The sequence below is a fragment of the Microcaecilia unicolor genome, chromosome 7, assembly GCF_901765095.1.
Source record: "Microcaecilia unicolor chromosome 7, aMicUni1.1, whole genome shotgun sequence".
Lineage (NCBI taxonomy): Eukaryota > Metazoa > Chordata > Amphibia > Gymnophiona > Siphonopidae > Microcaecilia > Microcaecilia unicolor.
This window is the reverse complement of record NC_044037.1, coordinates 252,245,638-252,264,219: the sequence shown is the minus strand read 5'-3', so window position 1 is coordinate 252,264,219 and position 18,582 is coordinate 252,245,638. Positions and strand designations below refer to the sequence as shown.

The following is an 18,582-nucleotide window of genomic DNA, read 5'->3' as shown; positions in this document are numbered from 1 at the left end:
ATATACACACACACACACACATATAACACATTGCAGTCAAGACTGCTAAGGATTTCTTTTCCCTGTTCAGTCTATAAAGAGTATGACTCTGTCACAATCTCTTTTCACATTCCTTACATCACTTTGTTGCACAGATGTCTTTGCATTATGGACAAAATCAGGCCTGTCTATCGTCCATATCCAATGGGCCTTAGTTGCCTCATACTTCTTCTTGTAGTCCAGCTGTAGGAGCAAAAGAAAGATGAGTTAGGAGCATATCATCAGTTTATTTTAGTACTAGACTATGCCAGATTCACTGTTTCTATTTCAGCATGGCAGGGCTTCACTCTTGTTATGGAGCCTATGTAATAAGAGTCTGATTCAGTAAATGGTGTCGAAAGTTAGGTGCCTGAAAGATCTGCACTGAAATCATATTCTATAAATGGTGCTCCGTGCCAACTTCCCTTTATAGAATAACGTTTGCGCCAAGTGAAATCTAGTATAAATCCTAGCACCCAAGTTGAGCGGTCTATAAAGTTGGCTAGAGCATAGGCAGAAATGTGCGCAAATCTAAATAATTTCCAATTAACAGCAATAAATGGTGTTAATTGGCTCATTAATTATTTTACACACGCATCTCAGGATTGTGCCCAAAATTTTCTATGCAAATTTTGACAACCTTTATTGAACCTGGGGGTAAATCTTGTACTACAAAAAGATTAATGTGCTCTTGAAAATACATACATACATACATATTATATATACATATTTAACAAATGAGGAAATAAAATTTAGCGTAGTCTTTGATTAATAAAACATGTTATTATCATGCACAGAAATCTAAAAATAAATTGGCTAGATAGCATACATATGCATTGAGGGGAAGTTAAATAGTACAGCCTTGCTAACTGAGCATGCTCAGCTATCTTTCTCTTGGTTTCTCCTCCTTGCATCCAAGGAGTGCATGGAGGAGTACGGTAGTGTTTGTTGGCGCTGAGGGAAGAGAAAACTATTGTACATCAGGAATGGAGATGAAAGAAATAGAGTTCCAGAAGAAGAAAAAACTAACATGAATAAGTGTTTAGAACCACTGGACTTCAGTGTCAGTAAGGTATTTCAAAGAGTGGTATAGAGGCTGTGGTTGGGTAAAAGAAGGGTGTATGGAAGGTGGTATCCCAGGGAGGACTTGACTCAGAAGGGAACTGGCATCTGACCATTCCCCTGTTTAAGACCACCTTGTAGGGTAGGCACTGCAATGGCTGCCCACATAGTGCTCATAGCTCACAGATATAAACTCTAAATTCAAACCAAAACAACCAGTGGGCTCAGAAAAGTCAAGTTGCTGAATGTCTACAGTGGTCTTTGGCCACATACTGACATAGAAAAATGAAGGCAAATAAAGACCATATGGCCTATACAGTCTGCTCATCCTTGCCATCTATAATCCCTTCCTCTCCTTTAGATATCCTATATACTTGTCCCAAGCTTGCTTGAATTCACATACAGTCTTTGTCACAACTGGGAGACCATTCCACAAATTCACCACCCCTTTCTGTGAAGAAGTATTTCCCCAGTGTATCCCCTTTCATCTTCATCTTATGTCCTCTCATTCCAGAGCTTCCTTTCAATGACTTTAGTGGCCTACCCTTGGCCAGGTACCACCCAATTTCTTACCGGGAATAAGTCTTCTCATATTATGCTACATGGTCAGTTTTCAAGGGAATTTCCCCATAGAAATACTCCCTTTGAAAATTGTACTCCACTGTGTAAAACGTGGTTAAGGGCATTTTCCTAGGTTAACCCAAGAAATTCCTTTGTCATGTTGTCCTCTTATTAAGCATTTTTTCAGGCAGAGATGGAGAAAGCCCTCTGAAAGGAAGAGCTCAGGATATTCATAAGACTGAGTATCATTAATTACATGGCACTGTATTTATCTTAAAGTGAGCTGCTGCGCCGAGTTGTATAAAATATACTTAACTGAAACAATATTAAAATATGTGCAAGAAACTTTAGGATAAAAATCAGCTATAGACTCTAACTAATGCTTCACACAAGGAATATCTAATTTCAAACAGGAATTCAGAAAGAAGGAGCAGGAGAAGGCATGCAACAATATGATTAGCTAAGAAGAAAACTTACGTTGCTGATGAATTTGTAGGCCTTCTTAGCAGCCTTGATCTCAACAGCATCTGGCACAAGGTTGCATTGGCCCTTAGTCTTCACATACAGTTCTTTGTATTTCAGCTGTAGAAAAACAAAATCACATTCAGACTATTCCTTAGATGGGTTTAAACAGGAGAAAACCAAGAAGTGAAATTAACAGTCAGGAGTAGATTGACCTTTCAGTTTTAAGGCGTGCAGCTACTTCACTGGCTCAGCAAGTTAACTTGCTCCTCCTTCGTTTACGGAACTGAAATGTAACGTTATACTACCTCAATAGGGAATAGAGGGACCCTTTTACTAATGTGCATGCACTAGCTGGATAACTCTTCTATGCTTATTCCCCTGCCCGTGCCATGCCCCCTCCAAAAGATAGATACAAATTTGGGTGCCAGAAAAAAATAGAAAAGCACTTAGAGCCCATTCCTGCACCCAAATTTGGGTACCGGTATTTACGCCAGCTGAAACCTAGTGTAAATGCTGGTGCCCAACTCTTGGCATTTGAATGCAGGGGTGGTGGTATTCTATAACTCCACATGCAAATTTTTGGAATGTTCCTTCCACGTCCCTGGCCATACCTTTTTTTGAGTTGCAATCTACGGGATTTAGGCGCATGGGGTTATAGAATAGCGTATAGCAAGATGCATATGGAAAATCTAATTACTGCTAGTTAACTGCAATAATATATTGCTGATATCCATTTATTGCTAGTTAATGGCTTGTTGGCTAATTAATTTGTGTGCACATCTTTGATCCGCAAACAAATTTTGGCGCTATATATAGAATCCAGGGGTTAATGTGGTTTAGTAAAAGAGCTCCTGTATGAGACATGCATTTAATTTAGAGGAGGAGGAAGATCATTCTATGAAGGGCAACTAAACACATCACTTATGCATCCCAACCTTAGTGCTATGATAGTAACATTTTGCTTACCTCACTTATCTTGTCCTTCACCTGGCGCATGTGCAGTAACAAAGGAGTATCATGGATAGTGGTGTAGCCCTTCGATTTTGCTTTGTTGTATTCCAGTTTGTAAATAATCTGAGTGTAGGGATTGACAAACCAATCATGTTACTTTACAAAAAATTATACAAATTTTGGAGCACCTGCTGATTTTTTTAATGTTGGATGTAAAGAGTATTCTAAGCATTTTTTCATAGGTAACTCAAAAATAGTGGTAGAAAAGTACTGTTCATCTTATATTTTAAATTCTGGTTTAATTTTTTTCCATCGCTTTCAGTACAATTCCCATTAATGGCTCTAAACCTTTTTTTTTTAAATTTATTTTGACATTCACATTATTGAACATACTAGGAGCCCTTTGGCACACAGTACAATACGGTTTTACAAATCTTTATTATGGAAAACTAATTTCTCAAATTTAATGTCTTCTTGCTGGGTGTGCTTCCATTAGAACTAGAAAGGTTCATCATTTTCTGGGTGTACCCACTTTTCCCCCTCCTTCAATCTTGCATATGTAAATGCTTATTATATTTTACTGGTAGGTCCACCACGAGAAGTAGCAACTAAAAGTGCCAGCCTAAGGTCTGAAGAATTAAGGTTATCGGGCCTTATCCCAAAAGTGACTATTTCGCCTTTCTAGGATTTAAAAAAAAACCTATACTGAATGAGGCCCATTGTATTCTGATATCAGCCACACTTACATCACTTATCTGCTTGTCTGCTCTCTGAGCACGATGATTTTCAGGGGTATCCAGAAGAGAAGTGTATTTGTCCTTGTGTTTTTCATAAAATTCTTTGTATCTCCACTGATTATGAACAAATAAAATAATGAGTTAACAATGTCACTTTGAATAAAGCAGGCTGTACATATGAGTGAACTGATTATCCCTATCAATAAGTACAGAACCCAACAAATCTCGGTAAGTATTAGAGGTTGCACATGTAAATGTCACACTGGGTAGAAGTAAGAAGCATAGAGTTCAAAGACATTCTTATTTGTCTCCAATATAAACCCAGCTGGGAATATTCACTTAAGTATTTTTAAACTGTAATTGGATTTAAATGGGAAAATAAAATATTTATTCTATATTGCTTCTGATATTACTGTGAAGGTACCCCCAAAATATTAAACTTTGAAATTTCTAATTATTACAATTTGCACAGGCCAGTTCAAACAGCAGTATGTTATAAACAAGTGTTGGCAAGTTAAATTTCTTTCAGGTCTATTAGTACTCTATTTTCTGTATGTTAATGGTCGCAAAGAAACAAGGTATGTGTGCATCTCAGCAAATACAATAATTTATTTATTTATTTGTTGTATTTGTATCCCACATTTTCCCACCTTTTTGCAGGCTCAATGTGGCTTACATAAAGCCGTAATGGCGATCGCCATTTACGGAATGAGAAATACAAGGTATTATAACATTAAAGTACAAAAAGTATTAAAATAATGCACACAAAATGCAGTGTAAATATTCAAAGAGATATTTCAGCGAACACAGGGCGTCTTTTACTAAGGCGCGCTCACATTTTTAGCTCACGCTAAAATTGTGGGTGCACTAAACATTAGAGACACCCATAGAAATGCATTGGCGTCTCTAACATTTAGCGCGCCCACAATTTTAGTGTCCACCTTAGTAAAAGACCCTCACAATGTTAAATCTGAGTTTGGATAAGTAGGATAAGGAGAAATTAGGTCTTATCTGATAATTTTATTTCCATTAGTTCTTCCCACCATTTCAGAACCTGTGGGATAGTTATATCCATCAACCAGCAGGTGGAGAAAGAGAACTGAAAACTGAGCTGAGACATATCTCTCTTGGCATCCAGTCCAGCTCCTCAGCATGTATGTAGACAAGCAGTACAGAGAAACTCAAAATAAACACAACAAGCTTAAACAACTCGCTAACCTAATGTTTATCAGATGAGCAAAAAGGGATCAGCTGCAAAGGTGGCGGCCATATGGGTACATGCAAGTATGCCTCCATGAGATCAAGAGCAGTGAGAAATTCTCACATTTGAGCCAAGGCTATGACTATTCTTAGTGTCTCCATACAAAAGCGGGACATTCAGAGGCAGCGGTTTAGACCTTTGAGATCTAAGACCGGATAAAAGGTGCCCTCCTTCTTTGGGACAATGAAGCAGATTTGCCCTGTCCCTGTATGGCCCGGGTAACTGGAACAATGGCCCAGAGCACAATCAAGGAATTTACTGTGGCTTGAACGTTGACTGCCTTGGTTCCCTTTTGACAAGGAGACTGTAAGAAGAGAGGAGTGACCTGTTGTTGAGAATTCCAACTCGTCACATTCTGTAAGATTATCTAGAACCCACTAGCCTGATGTAATTTTGGCCCACTCCTCCCGAAACTCCTGAAGATGTCCTCCCACTGGAGGAAGAAAAGAGTAAACCAGCCTCACATCATTGCAAAGCTCGGGAGGTATTGGGCGCTGTAGCTGACTGAAAAGAGGACTTCCTGTCGACACGAAAGGAAGATTGGCATGCCTGAAAGTAGGACTTTTGACCATATTGCTGATGATTAGGCTGGTACTGGCTGCTGTCTCAAAACTGAGATAAAGAGACCCCTGAAGACGGACAACCAGAGGCTTTTGGCTTATCATCCGGCAACAGCTGTGGCTTAGTTTCCCCCAGTTCTTTCACCATGTTACTGAGATATTTTCCAAATAACCACTTGCCCCAAAAGGGCAGTTTAACTAGATGTGACTTTGATGCTGCATCCACTGCCCAGTGCTGCAACCAGAGTTGCCAATGTACCATGACAGCCAAAGACATACTGTGGGCCGTAACCCATAACATGTCATAAATAGCATCTGTTAAGTAGGCCAACTTGATTCCAGCTGGTTGTTATAGCACCTGTCTTGTGTTGCCAACTCCTGATGTCACTTCAGTTTTGCTCTAGTCACGAAAGAGCTGCTCACTGTCTCTTGAAGGCTCAAAGAGGCAACTTCAAAGGCTTGTTTCAGTGAGCCTTCTAGCTTCCAATCCTGTAGGTCTTTTAGGGCAAAGTCCCCTTCCACCAGCAAGGTGGTCTTCTTAGTCACCGATGTAAACAGGGAGTCCACCCTGGGAAGCTGCAATTTATCTTTCTCCTCCAGAACTAATGGGTAGAGGTGAGCCATGGCTCCTCCCACTCTCAGCACCATTTTGGTGAGACCTATTCTGCTGTAATCAGGTCCTGAATGTCTGGATGCATTGGAAAGGCCTTAGAAAGACCTCTGAGCCCACTCATGGATCGACAAAGATGGAACTCCTGACACCAAAGCAGAAGACTCCTCAATGGAAAGCACTGCCAGTGCCTCAGAAATAAGAGTACTGAGCTCCTCTTTATGAAACCACCTCAGTATTTTCGGATCATCCCCCTCCTCAGGAGGCAGCTCTTCCTCCTCTAACAGCTCCTTCAATGATGGCTCCTCTGAATAAACTGAGGCAACATCAGATAAGGAGAAAGAAGCAGAGATAGCCTCATCTGCCCATTCATGGAGGTCTAAACAAGATCTCTTAGGAGCCGGAGGGACAGCAGAAATTGAAGCACCTTGCAGCAACTCTGACTGCCTTTGCTTCAGTAAATAGGTTTGGTGTAAGAGCAATACACATTCCAGAGAAAACAAAGATCCTGATGCAGCTGAATGTTCTGTCGACCCCTGAGGCTGTAAAATGGTGGCCATGCTCTGAACAAGATCAGATAGAGGCTGCTCCTCACTGCCAGTTGGCTTCGACAAAATGGTGCCCGTTTCCGTGCTCTTCTGCATGAAGCTGCACACTGGCCCTGCAGGAGAATCTGAAGGCCCTGGCATATTCGGATGCTGTGCCAAATTTGAAGATGTGCTGCTACCAACTGTTTTCTCAGTGCCCCACATGATTCCCGGTTTGAATGCACTGAAATGCCTCAATGCCGGCAGGTCCCACAGCAGGAAGGCCACTTAACTGCCTCTGTGGGAGTTGCCATTCACTCCGACTGTCATAAGTGTAGCACAACGTGTCCCAAGTAGTGAGTCAGGATCTTGCTACTGCACCAAGTAGATCTTGCACCCCTCCATGCGGTTTCAGTCAAACTTTAGTTGGACTTACCACTGTTGGCTGCTCTCCCCAAGTTCACAGTCTCCACAAGTCTTACCACATATGATAAAGGCTACAGAACTTGTCCCATGCTCACCATCAAACCTCTTTCCTTCTTCTTTTTTTTTTTTACGGTTGCTGTGCTGGAAAAGGAGAGCTCCACAGAAAATAGGGGAGAGGTGAAGGGAGGGAAGAAGTAAATTTGCGGGGCACCAGAGGCAGGGATCTTTAGACCTCCAGATATGACCAGCTGACCAACTAGACCAAGAGCCAGAACCAGAGGCTGAAAAGTGTGTCCATGCACCTTTTGGAGACAGAAAATACTGAGGAACTGGACTGAATGCCAGGAGAGCTATGTCCCAGCTCAGTTCTCTATCTCCACCTGCTGGTTAATGGCCACAACTATCTCACAGGTTTCAGATAATGGGAAGCTATGTAATGGAAATGATTTCTATCAGCAAAGCACTCCATGTGGCATACTCAGAAAGTAAAGGTTTCCATTTAAAATACACCTGAAGTATACTTTTTTTTTTTGCTATTCAAATTTCTGGTTATTATTTACTTATTTATTGAATTTTTACCCCACATTATCCCACCTTTTTGCAGGCTCAATGTGGCTTACAGAGTGTTGTTATGATGCAGTCATTACATGATCTTAGATACAGTCGATAATAAGCTAAGGTAGGTAAATTAGATGCAAGGTGCTAGGTGAGGTGTTGTGAGAGGTGTTTTTGATGCATCTGAGTAGTTTGAGGAATGATTTAGTAAGGATGTCCTTAGTAGGCTTTGTTGAAGAGACGTGTCTTCAAAGATTTGCGAAAGCTGGTTAGATTGTCCATTTTTTTCAGGGCCATGGGTAGTGCGTTCCAGATCTGTGTGCTTTTATACTCAAAAGTAGTAGCGTATGACTGTTTGTATTTAATTCCTTTACAGCTGGGGAAGTTCAGATTGAGGAATTTGCGGGCCGATCTTTTGGCGTTTCTAGGTGGTAGGTCCACTAGGTTTAACATATAAAGTGGGGCGTCTGCGTGGATAATTTTGTGGATGGTTGTGCAGATCTTGAACTCAATTCGTTCCTTGAGTGGTAGCCAGTGTAGTTTCTCTCTTAGAGGTTTTGCCCTTTTGTATTTAGTTTTGCCAAAGATGAGTCTGGCTGCAGTGTTTTGGGCTGTTTGGAGTTGTTTAATGGTCTGTTCTTTACAGCCTGCATACAAAGTGTTACAGTAGTCCAGATGACTTATTACTAATGATTGTACTAGGGTATGGAAGATGTTTCTTGGGGAAAAAAGGTTTTATTCTCTTGAGTTTCCTCATCGAGTAGAACATTTTTTTCGTTGTATTCTTCACGTGGGTGTCGAGTGTGAGGTATCGATCAATGGTGACTCCAAGAATTTTCAGATTTTCTGAGATAGGGAGTGTGCAGTATGGTGTGGTTATGGTAGGGTAGTTGTTTGTGTTGTATTGGGAGGTGAGAACTAGACATTGAGTTTTTTCTGCGTTCAGTTTTAACTGGAATGAGTCCGCCCAGGAGTGCATGATTTGGAGGCTCTGGTTGATCTTGTTGGTTATTTCATTTAGGTTACTTTTGAACGGGATGTGGATCATGACATCACCCGCGTATATGTAGGGGTTAAGGTTCTGATTGGCTAGAAGTTTGGCTAGTGGTATCATCATAAGGTTGAAAATAATTGGCAAAAGGGGGGATCCCTGAGGAACTCCACATTCCGGTGTCCAAGGTGGTGATCTATCATTATTCGTTGTTACTTGGTAGGATCTGGTGGTGAGGAATCCTTTGAACCATTTGAGAACTGGGCCTCCGATTCCAAAGTATTCTAACAGGTGTAATAGTATTCCATGATCTACCATGTCGAAAGCACGGGACATGTCGAATTGTAGTACGAGTATGTTCTTGCCGGTTGCAATTGTTTTTTTAAATGAATTCATTGCAGACACTAGTACAGTTTCAGTGCTATGATTTGATCTAAATCCTGATTGAGACTCATGTAGAATTGAGTGTTTGGTTAAGTATTCCGTGAGTTGTTGCGTCACTATCCAGCTTATAATCGAAAGAGAAAAACGCCTATATTTTGACCCAAATTGGGAGATGGGCGTTTTTCTCGCAAAGGCGCCCAAATCGGTATAATCGAAAGCCAATTTTGGGCGTTTCCAACTGCACTCCGTCGCGGAAACGAATAAAGTTGACGGGGGTGTGTCGGAGACATGGTGGAGGCGGGACTGGGGCGTGGTTATCAGCCGAGATGGGCGTCTTTAGCTGATAATAAAAAAAAAGGCGTTTTTACAGTGATTTTGGGTCACTTTTTTTAACCCTTTTTTTTCACGAACAAGTCCCAAAAAAGTGCCCCAACTGCCCAGATGACCACTGGAGGGAATCGAGGATGACCTCCCCGGACTTCCCCAGTGGTCACTAACCCCCTCCCACCAAAAAACCCCCACTTTAAAAACTTTTTTTCCAGCCTCTATGCCAGCCTCAAATGCCTTACCCACCTCCACGACAGCAGAATATGTTCGATCCTGTCACAGCCTTTCCCTGGGTCAGATGTGGCTCTCGGGTGCACTACAGGGTCACATCAGCATTGCATTGTGGTGGGTGTAGGGTATTGGTCTCCGTGATTTCATTAGCTTGTGTTACAGTCTCACGATGTTGGTAGCTGGTAGGCTCTTCTCCCATGGTGCTTTTCTCCCTGCCTACTGGGTCAGAGTGTGTCCAGTTTTGTTTCCGGTAGTCCATGAGGTAGTGGCCATTTTTGTAAGCCAGTTTTAGATCCCTTCCATGTGTTAGCCACGTTAGAGAACTTAGTTCTTACCTTGAATGTGGCTGAAAGAGGGCATTGTACAGCATTCTGCCAGCTCTGACTTACTGCTAATCTCACTACCAGGGAGACTCGTTGCCAATGGGGCACAACCTCTGATCTCCAGTTAACTGTGAGTAAGCGTGCTTATTCCAATAAAGGACGTTTTCGGAGAGATTAGTCTTCAGGTGTAAACTGGTGTGCCAATGTTATACAGCAGTAACAAGTCCTAGAGGCCTGCGTGTATGCAGGTCCCTGGAGCACTTTTAGTGGGTACCGCAGTGCACTTCAGCCAGGTGGACTCAGACCCATCCCCCCCTACCTGTAACACTTGTGCTGGTAAATGGGAGGCCTCCAAAACCCACTGTACCCACATGTAGGTGCCCCCTTCACCCCTAAGAGCTATGGTAGTGTTGTACATTTGTGGGTAGTGGGTTTTGGGGGAGGGGGGTTGGGAGCTCAGCAACCGTGGTAAGGGAGCTATGCATGTGGGAGCTTTTTCTGAAGTCCACCACACTGACCTAGGGTGCCCAGTTGGTGTCCTGGCATATCAGGGGGGTCAGTGTACTACGAATCCTGGCCCCTCCCACGACCAAATGGCTCGGATTAGGACGTTTTTGAGCTGGGCATTTTTAGTTTCCATTATCGCTAAAAAAACACAAACGCCCAGCTCAAAAACGTCCATTTTTTTCGAAAATACGGTTCGGCCCGCCCCTTCACGGACCTGTTCTCGGAGATAAACGCCCATGGAGATAGGCGTTTCTGTTCGATTATGCCCCTCCACGCCTTCCATCAGTTTTGTTATGAGCGGGATCGAAGCAACAGGTCGGTAGTTGGTTAGGTCCATTGTGCTTTTCTTGGCATCTTTTGGCAGTGGAGTGAGAAGGATATTTCCTTTGTCCATGGGGAAGAGACCATTTAGGAGTCTGTAGTTTACTTGGTTCGTGAGGTCTTTTGTGAATTGTTTGGGGGCGGCTTTTAATAGGTTAGTAGGGCAGATGTCAAATTTGCATTGAGATTTGGCATATTTTCTAAGCCAGTGTGTGAGTTCGTCTACTGAGATCAAGTCGAAGTTGGTCCATAATCGATCGGCTGGATATTCCCCAGGTTTCGGGTCTAAGCATTCAAGGATCATTCTTCAATAAGGATATAAGAGAATGGGGCGTAGTAGTAAACAGGGCTACCATTAAAATGTGTTATTTTACAACTAACAATCAATCCGGACTACATAAGTTAGAAAGAAACAATTTGTTTTACCTGGCTCCACATCTTTGTGTTGTAGAGAGCCCTCAGGAGATCTGGCCGCAAAATTTCATTACATCCGTGCTGCAGCATCAGTTTGGCTCTTGTTTTATATTTTTTCTGTCCGTGAAAATAAATAAATAAATAAATAAATAAATAAATAAATAAATAAATAAAGCACAAGAAACACACATGAAGATAAAACAAGCCATGCTTCAGAATCTGACCATACTCTGAGAGACAATATTTCAGCATAAAGACTATGGGCCTGATATTCAGACCGCAGGAATACGAATAATGAAAAATATTATTTGGCTGAATATAATACCAAATATGAATAATGGGTATTGAGCTTTACCGTAACAAATTATAAAAGAAGCAATGTGAGATCAGAGATTAAGTGTTTATTTAATTAGGATTTTTACAGAGGAGAGTCCCAGATTATTCGTATTTGAATTTAAATCACTAATCGGCTGAATACAAATAATGTATTTGGGGTCAAATCGAATCAAATACGAATATTCAGTACAGCCCTAATAAGAACACTAACATACATACATGTAGGTGTGCACATTTACGTCATAAATATGTGGACTTAAATTCTGCATTTGTACGCACATACCCTAATTCTATATGTGGTGCTCAAAATTATGCATGAAAATTTAGGCATGCACCCAATTTGTGTACACAATTTATTTGAGAAACAAGCCATTTAGCACTGATAATTGGGCACCAGTAATCAATTATTGGCGTTAATTTGCATTAATTTAAATTTACATGTGCTGGGAGCCACACGGATCAGAAAAGGGGGCGCAGCCTTGGAAGAGGCAGGGGTGTTCCTGGTATTTGCGAATAGTGTTACAGGATAAGGAAAATCTGCGCCTAATTTAGGTGCAAGAATTTACACCAAACTCTCTTCTATAATGGTGCCCAACTCTGAGCATTTATAGAATACCACTTAGCGCTTATTTTTATTGGTGCCCTAATTTGGGTGCCATTTATAGAACTGAGTCCATAACTTTCAGTATTCTATGAACAGCCCATGTAAATGTCGGCCTTTCCAATGACATGTCCATGCCCCTCCCCTGTGAACGGCCCCTTGCATTTATACACTAACCCCTGGATTCTATATAGAGTGCCTAGAGTTATATGCAATTCTGTGCATAAATCGAGGTGTATTCTATAACTACAAGTGTAGATTAATTGTTTTAACTACTACGAATCATTTACCGAGCTGTTAAGCATTGTTAACAGCTCTTAACAAGCAAAAATGAGCACTAATTGGCAAAAATGATAATTTATGCACATACATTGCAAAGTGTATTCTGTAATGTACCTTGCCTAAATTTTAACATGCGCAGGCAAAAGGGATCATGCTTATGGGAGTGGAAATGGGCATTCCAAAACCTATGCACATTGTTATAAAATATGGGCCAGTGCGCATAAATCTATGTGCAGGAATTTATGCCAGCTTTTTGTTGGTGTAAATGGACACATGTAGATTTAGTTGCATGAACTACACATAAGAGTATTCTAAATACTGCATGTGCGGTATTTAGAATATGCTTAGGCGCGATTGCCTAACGTGCGTTAATTTTAGGCACCATATATAGAATCGTACCCAAAGGGGACAATTCTATAAATGACGTTCAAAATTCAGTGCTGAAAAAAATCGGTGCTGAACACTATTCTATAACAGGCGTTTTGGGATCAGTGTCCTTTTATAGGATAGCATGTAAGATTTGTGCTCAGCTTTGGGCACGAGGAGTTACACTAACTGAAACCAGGTGTAAATCCCGGCACATAAGTTGGGCATTGATCCCCCGAATTCTACAACACTATATGCATTTTACGGGAATGCCCCTGGCCAGCTCATGCCCCTCCCATGGCCATGCCTCCTTTGCAGATCTACATGGAAACACACTGTTCTATAAATGGACATCAAAATGGGTGTGTTTTCATGTGATCTGCAGTTTTTGCCCTATTTCAGTGCCTTGCAGTCGTTATAAAGCTTTTTTGCACTGAAAATTTGGGACGGAGGTATAACCTAACATTTAGCACCATATCGAATTTCCCCTTAAGCCATTTTAGCATGCATTTACAGAATAGTGGTTAGGCACACTACCGTCATTTACACATGTAAGTGTACATTTATCTGCTTGAATGGCAGTATTGTACACATTTAAGCTCACAAATGCACTTAAATTTAGATGTCCTATTATAGAATGAGTGGGTGTTTGTAATTACATATATACAATAACTGACTCTATCAGTCTGACTATAGTAACTATAGTACATTAGATCTAATGATTATTAAGGGGAATTCAACATTATTGTTAAAATTATTTCTATACTGAATAGTGCATTAGAAAACATTACAAATCCTAAGAGCAGGAGGACACCAGCACAAAATTATTCCCCCCGATATTTAAAACCATTTAACTGGCCATGAATGGTTCCTGGTCGGTTAAATGGCACTTAACTGGCTATCCGGCAATATTCAGTGGGGATTGCTGGTTATCTCTGCTGAATATTGCTGTTAGCACTTACGGCCTTATTCTATAAAGGTTATACTCCTAAATTTATGCTCCTAATTTATGAGCATAATTTACACTAATAAGTTTATGCCCCTAAATTACAAGCATAATCTATTTTGGAGCATAGAGTATGCTCGTAATTTATGAGCACAAATTTATGAGTATAAATTATGCTCATAAATTTAGGTGCATAAATTTTAGGAGCGTAAATTTAGGAGCATAACCTTTATAGAATAAGGCACATCGCCGGCTAAGTTTGGCAGCCAAATTAGGCCACCAAAATAGCAGGAATATCTCTGGCCAGTTAAATTTAAAACTGCTGAAAAATGAATATCTGGGCTGACCGCAGACCACAGGAGTTAGCTGGTCTGCCTCCCGTGGTCTGAATACCGGGCCCATTATCTTTGCATTTCTGCTCTGGCAATGAAAATCAGAGAGCAGATTAAAACTGTCTTAATTTGAAACAATGTTACAAAAGTATTTACATATGCTCAGTGACGAACATAAGCTTTAAAATATTCATCTGCTTCCTAGTATCTAAAAGTAAATTATCTCACAGCTCTCTTGGAGGGTGATGCTATACAGAGGCATTTATATCTATTAGTAGCCTTTCTATAAAGAAAACTAGGCACCTGCTGTCCTTTACAGAATACTACTGAAACAGTATACCAAGTTCCATGACAGCAGTATGCAGGTCCCTGGAACAGTTTTAGTGCGTGCAGTGCACTTCAGGCAGATGTACCCAGGCCAATCCCCCCCTAACTGTTACACTTGTGGTGGTAAATGTGAGCCCTCCAAAACCCACCACAAACCCACTGTACCCATATGTAGGTGCCCCCCTTCACCCCTTAGGGCTATGGTAGTGGTGTACAGTTGTGGGGAGTGGGTTTTGGGTGTTGGGGGGGGCTCAGCACACAAGGTAAGGGAGCTATGCACCTGGGAGCAATTTGTGAAGTCCACTGCAGTGCCCCCTAGGGTGCCCGGTTGGTGTCCTGGCATGTCAGGGGGACCAGTGCACTACGAATGCTGGCTCCTCTCATCACCAAATGGCTTGGATTTGGTCATTTCTGAGAAGGGCATCCTCGGTTTCTATTATCGTCGAAAATCGGGGACGACCATCTCTAAGGACGACCTAAATGTCGCGATTTGGGCATCCCCGACCGTGTTATCGAAACGAAAGATGGACGCCCATCTTGTTTCGATAAAATGGGTTTCCCCGCCCTTTCTCTGGGACGTCCTGCGAGGACGTCCTCAGGAAAACTTGGGCGCCCCTTTTGATTATGCCCCTCCACACGTCTTAGTAAAAGGGACCCTCAGTCTTCTCATTACAGCAAACAGAGGAGGAGAGAATAATACAATATGGCATCTTCTAAGAGACTGCTAGTAAGCTGTATGCGTTCCTTACCTCATCCAGTAGCTCAGTAGCATGCTTGAAATGGGTTAACAGAGGTGTGTCAGGAGTTTCCTGGAACTGTGACTTTATCTTTTGGAAGTTCTCACGGTACTTATACTATGAAAAGAAAGACATTCAGTTACCCAAACTGCTGTAATCACCCACTGCTAATATGTAATAATACATAACAAAATAACATTTTAATTCATTGCTATGATTACATAGAAACGATTCATCTTCAGTGTAAAATTTTGAAATGAGATTTGAAAAGAATTCCATACCATGCTGTAGAGTGTCTTGTTGTGCTCTGCCAGCACAAGATCAGGAGTATCCCACACATAACAACCGATACCCTTCAGCCAAGTTAGATCTTCTTTGTATTTAAACTACAGAACAAAGAATTATTGTAAATCATCATCATAATCATAAAGCTGTAAATTCACACTTTGTTTAAAGTTTATTTTGATTTCTAAATCACATCCTTTAAACACTTAACCCCCTGTTTACAAAGCCGTGTGGCAATGCTGACACAGCCCATTCAAAGTGAATGGGCTATGTCAGCATTACCGCACCAGAAGTCGCTAACACGGCTTTATAAACATGGAGGTAAATGTGCTATATAGAGATCCATATATCCGCTTTCTATAGATATAGAAAAACACATATACATAGAATATCCATAAAATGAATACAAGTTAAAAATAAAACAAAATAAAAGCAAATCAATTACAAAACACAAATCAAAATCAACACTATCAATAAAATTACATGTATACAAAATTATCAATAATAATAGCTGAAATAACCTGTTCATAGCTTACTTCCTGACAGATAATCACTCTGAATGTCATGAAAGGAATTCTATAATTTTGGTGCAATCACTGACAAAGAGTGCTTTCTAGTACAAATGAGCCTGGCTTTAGTTTTATCTGTAATCCTCCAAAACCCTCTAGATTTAGCAACAGAGTGCTATGGGGAAGAGGCAGCCCCTTTCTGTCTGTGCTTTGCTCCTAAGCTGTGTCTTCACTCATCAGCCAGAGGCCAGCTATGCCAGGCCAACCAGGGCTCCATGGTACTGTGCTCTTGCTCTGTTTAGGGGGATTCTGACTTATGAGCATTTAGTCTTAATTCCACAGATGGTAACTTTACACCTTTGGCTCCTCAGCTAAGTACATATAGGTGCTCATTTTCATAGCACATAGACTTACAAAGTTTCGTGTAACCTATGGAACTTTGTAAGTCTATGTGCTTTGAAAATAAGCCTCATACCCAATGTCTGAACCTACGATTTCTCTCGTACTGAACATTATCAGTATGGTAAAACTAACTTGTCTCATGCTGATCTGACCCAGCTCACGTTCCCTAGAGATGACTTTCAATATCTGCTACATACAAAAGCTTAACCCAGAATTAGGTCATCTACAAATTTAGGGGCTGTTTTACTAAGCCACGTAGGCACCTATGAGCATCCAATGTACGCCAAATTGGAGTTACTGCTTGGTTACTGCGTGGCCCTTGTGGTAATTTCAATTTTGGCGCATGTCTGCTACACGCATTATATGGCATTTGACGTGCATAGACCATTGCTGCCCGGTTACTATGTGAGACCTTACCACTAGGTCAATGGCTTGCGGTAAGGTCTCAGACCCAAAATGGATGTGGGAAAATTTTAATTTTGCCGCACATCTGTTTCGGAAAAAGAAAAAGGCATTTTTTTGTAGGTATACTAAGAAATAATTCTGCATGCCCAAAACATGCATTTATACTACTGCAGTGCACAACAAACAGTAATACTTTACTGTCTAACTCTGGTTTTGTTGCCTAATTGTAGCTGGAACTTTTACTTGTATAAAAATACATGACAATATTGAAAAAAACCACATACATCACTAATGGAATCGGTAACAGCACGATGATGGAAATGGTCGGGACGGTCAGGGATGGATCTCCAAAAACCCAACTCACTCATGTATCTTTTCTTGTAGTTCACCTGTGTTGAGACAAAATACATTTCTGAGAAGTATTTTTAAAAAGTTCTAATACTAACACAATGAAAAGGGAAAATTTAATTTTCATATTGTAATGCTAACTCTAACCTTGGAAATACTACAAACTAATTTTCCATTTACGAGCCAAACTCACCACCTCTAGATTTTGATGTAGGCACTCTACCATTGAGCTTAAGGAGTAATTCTCTTAGCCTAGCAGGAGGGATCTATCTCCTCACCTGACTCTCAATTTTCCTCCTATCATCAAAGTATCTAGTCATATATACAAATTTCAAACTAAAGATTGATGACTTTGCTAAACATCACCAAAATTGTCCAGATCCTCTTTTGAATATGACAGTAATGAGGATCTGCACCAGGTAAGAGTACAAGTATTATGGCAATAGGATGATTTTAGAACTCATGGCCTTGGTACATACAGAACTGACGTCATCGGTGACCCTGCGATGATATACAATATCCAAAGCATCCTTCACGGTGTGGTACTTGCCCCTTTCACTTTCAAATGTTTCTTTGTAGCGCAACTGGAAAAAAAATTCCCTGTTAATTATTGTTTTATATTCTAATGCTTGCTAGAGAGAGGAATTCTTAATTTATTGATTTCTGCATGACAGACACCTAATATTCAACTTTATAAAGTTGCCTATTGATTTTCATTACATGAATGAGCTTCAAACATTGTAGAACACCCAAACTTAAAGCAGTAGTATTAGCAAAAGCTATTATTTCTGTTAATTCAGTTGAATGTTAAAGCACTTGTCCCCCTGTTTACTAAGCCGCGCTAGTGGCTGCCGTGCGGCAATGCCGACACAGCCCATTCAAAGTAAATTGAGACACACCAGTGCAGATTCTCATCAGAAACCCATAGAAGTATCAAACTGACAAAAGGCGGCTTTCCCAGTTAGCTGCCATTTTGAGAACGTAGCCAACTGTCACAGACTCCACTATCCAACCCTGAATTCTTGCTGTACTCAAAGAGATATGATTCTGATCAAACCATCACTTACTAGCTAGCATTTCACCAAATCTGATACTGAATGTAATCTTAAAAGCACATTTCACATTTAGAGTAAAATACATTCTATCACAGGACCACCCTTTCCCCCTTCATAAATGGGTAGATTGTACTTTAAAGGTGACGTTCTTACTAGGAAGTAATAAAGCAAGTGCACAGTATCTATGGGATACTTACATCACTGGCATTCCAGTAGGCCCTTTTCGCCCTTATGAGGATAGGAGTATCTGCAACAGTGGTGTACTTGTGTTTCAGCTTCTCGTATTGTAATTTGTATTTTTTCTAGAGGTGAGATTAAAAAAAACAACAACACAGTTAATATTAAAGACCTTTATCTACATTGTTCTGGACAAACCAATGTAATGTCATTTGCTCAGTATCAGGGTCATTAAAAGGGGTA

At 40.8% G+C, this 18,582-nt stretch overlaps 1 protein-coding gene across 1 annotated transcript in view; it reads right to left on the bottom strand.

Moving 5' to 3' along the window:
* NEB (nebulin) overlaps positions 1-18,582 on the bottom strand; it is a 424,680-nt gene that overhangs the window by 86,955 nt on the left and 319,143 nt on the right. The window contains 10 exon segments of the mRNA XM_030209286.1: positions 118-222; positions 2,119-2,223; positions 3,073-3,180; positions 3,804-3,908; positions 11,244-11,348; positions 15,171-15,275; positions 15,440-15,544; positions 17,044-17,148; positions 17,587-17,691; positions 18,360-18,464. Of these exon segments, the coding sequence (XP_030065146.1) occupies positions 118-222; positions 2,119-2,223; positions 3,073-3,180; positions 3,804-3,908; positions 11,244-11,348; positions 15,171-15,275; positions 15,440-15,544; positions 17,044-17,148; positions 17,587-17,691; positions 18,360-18,464 (1,053 nt within the window).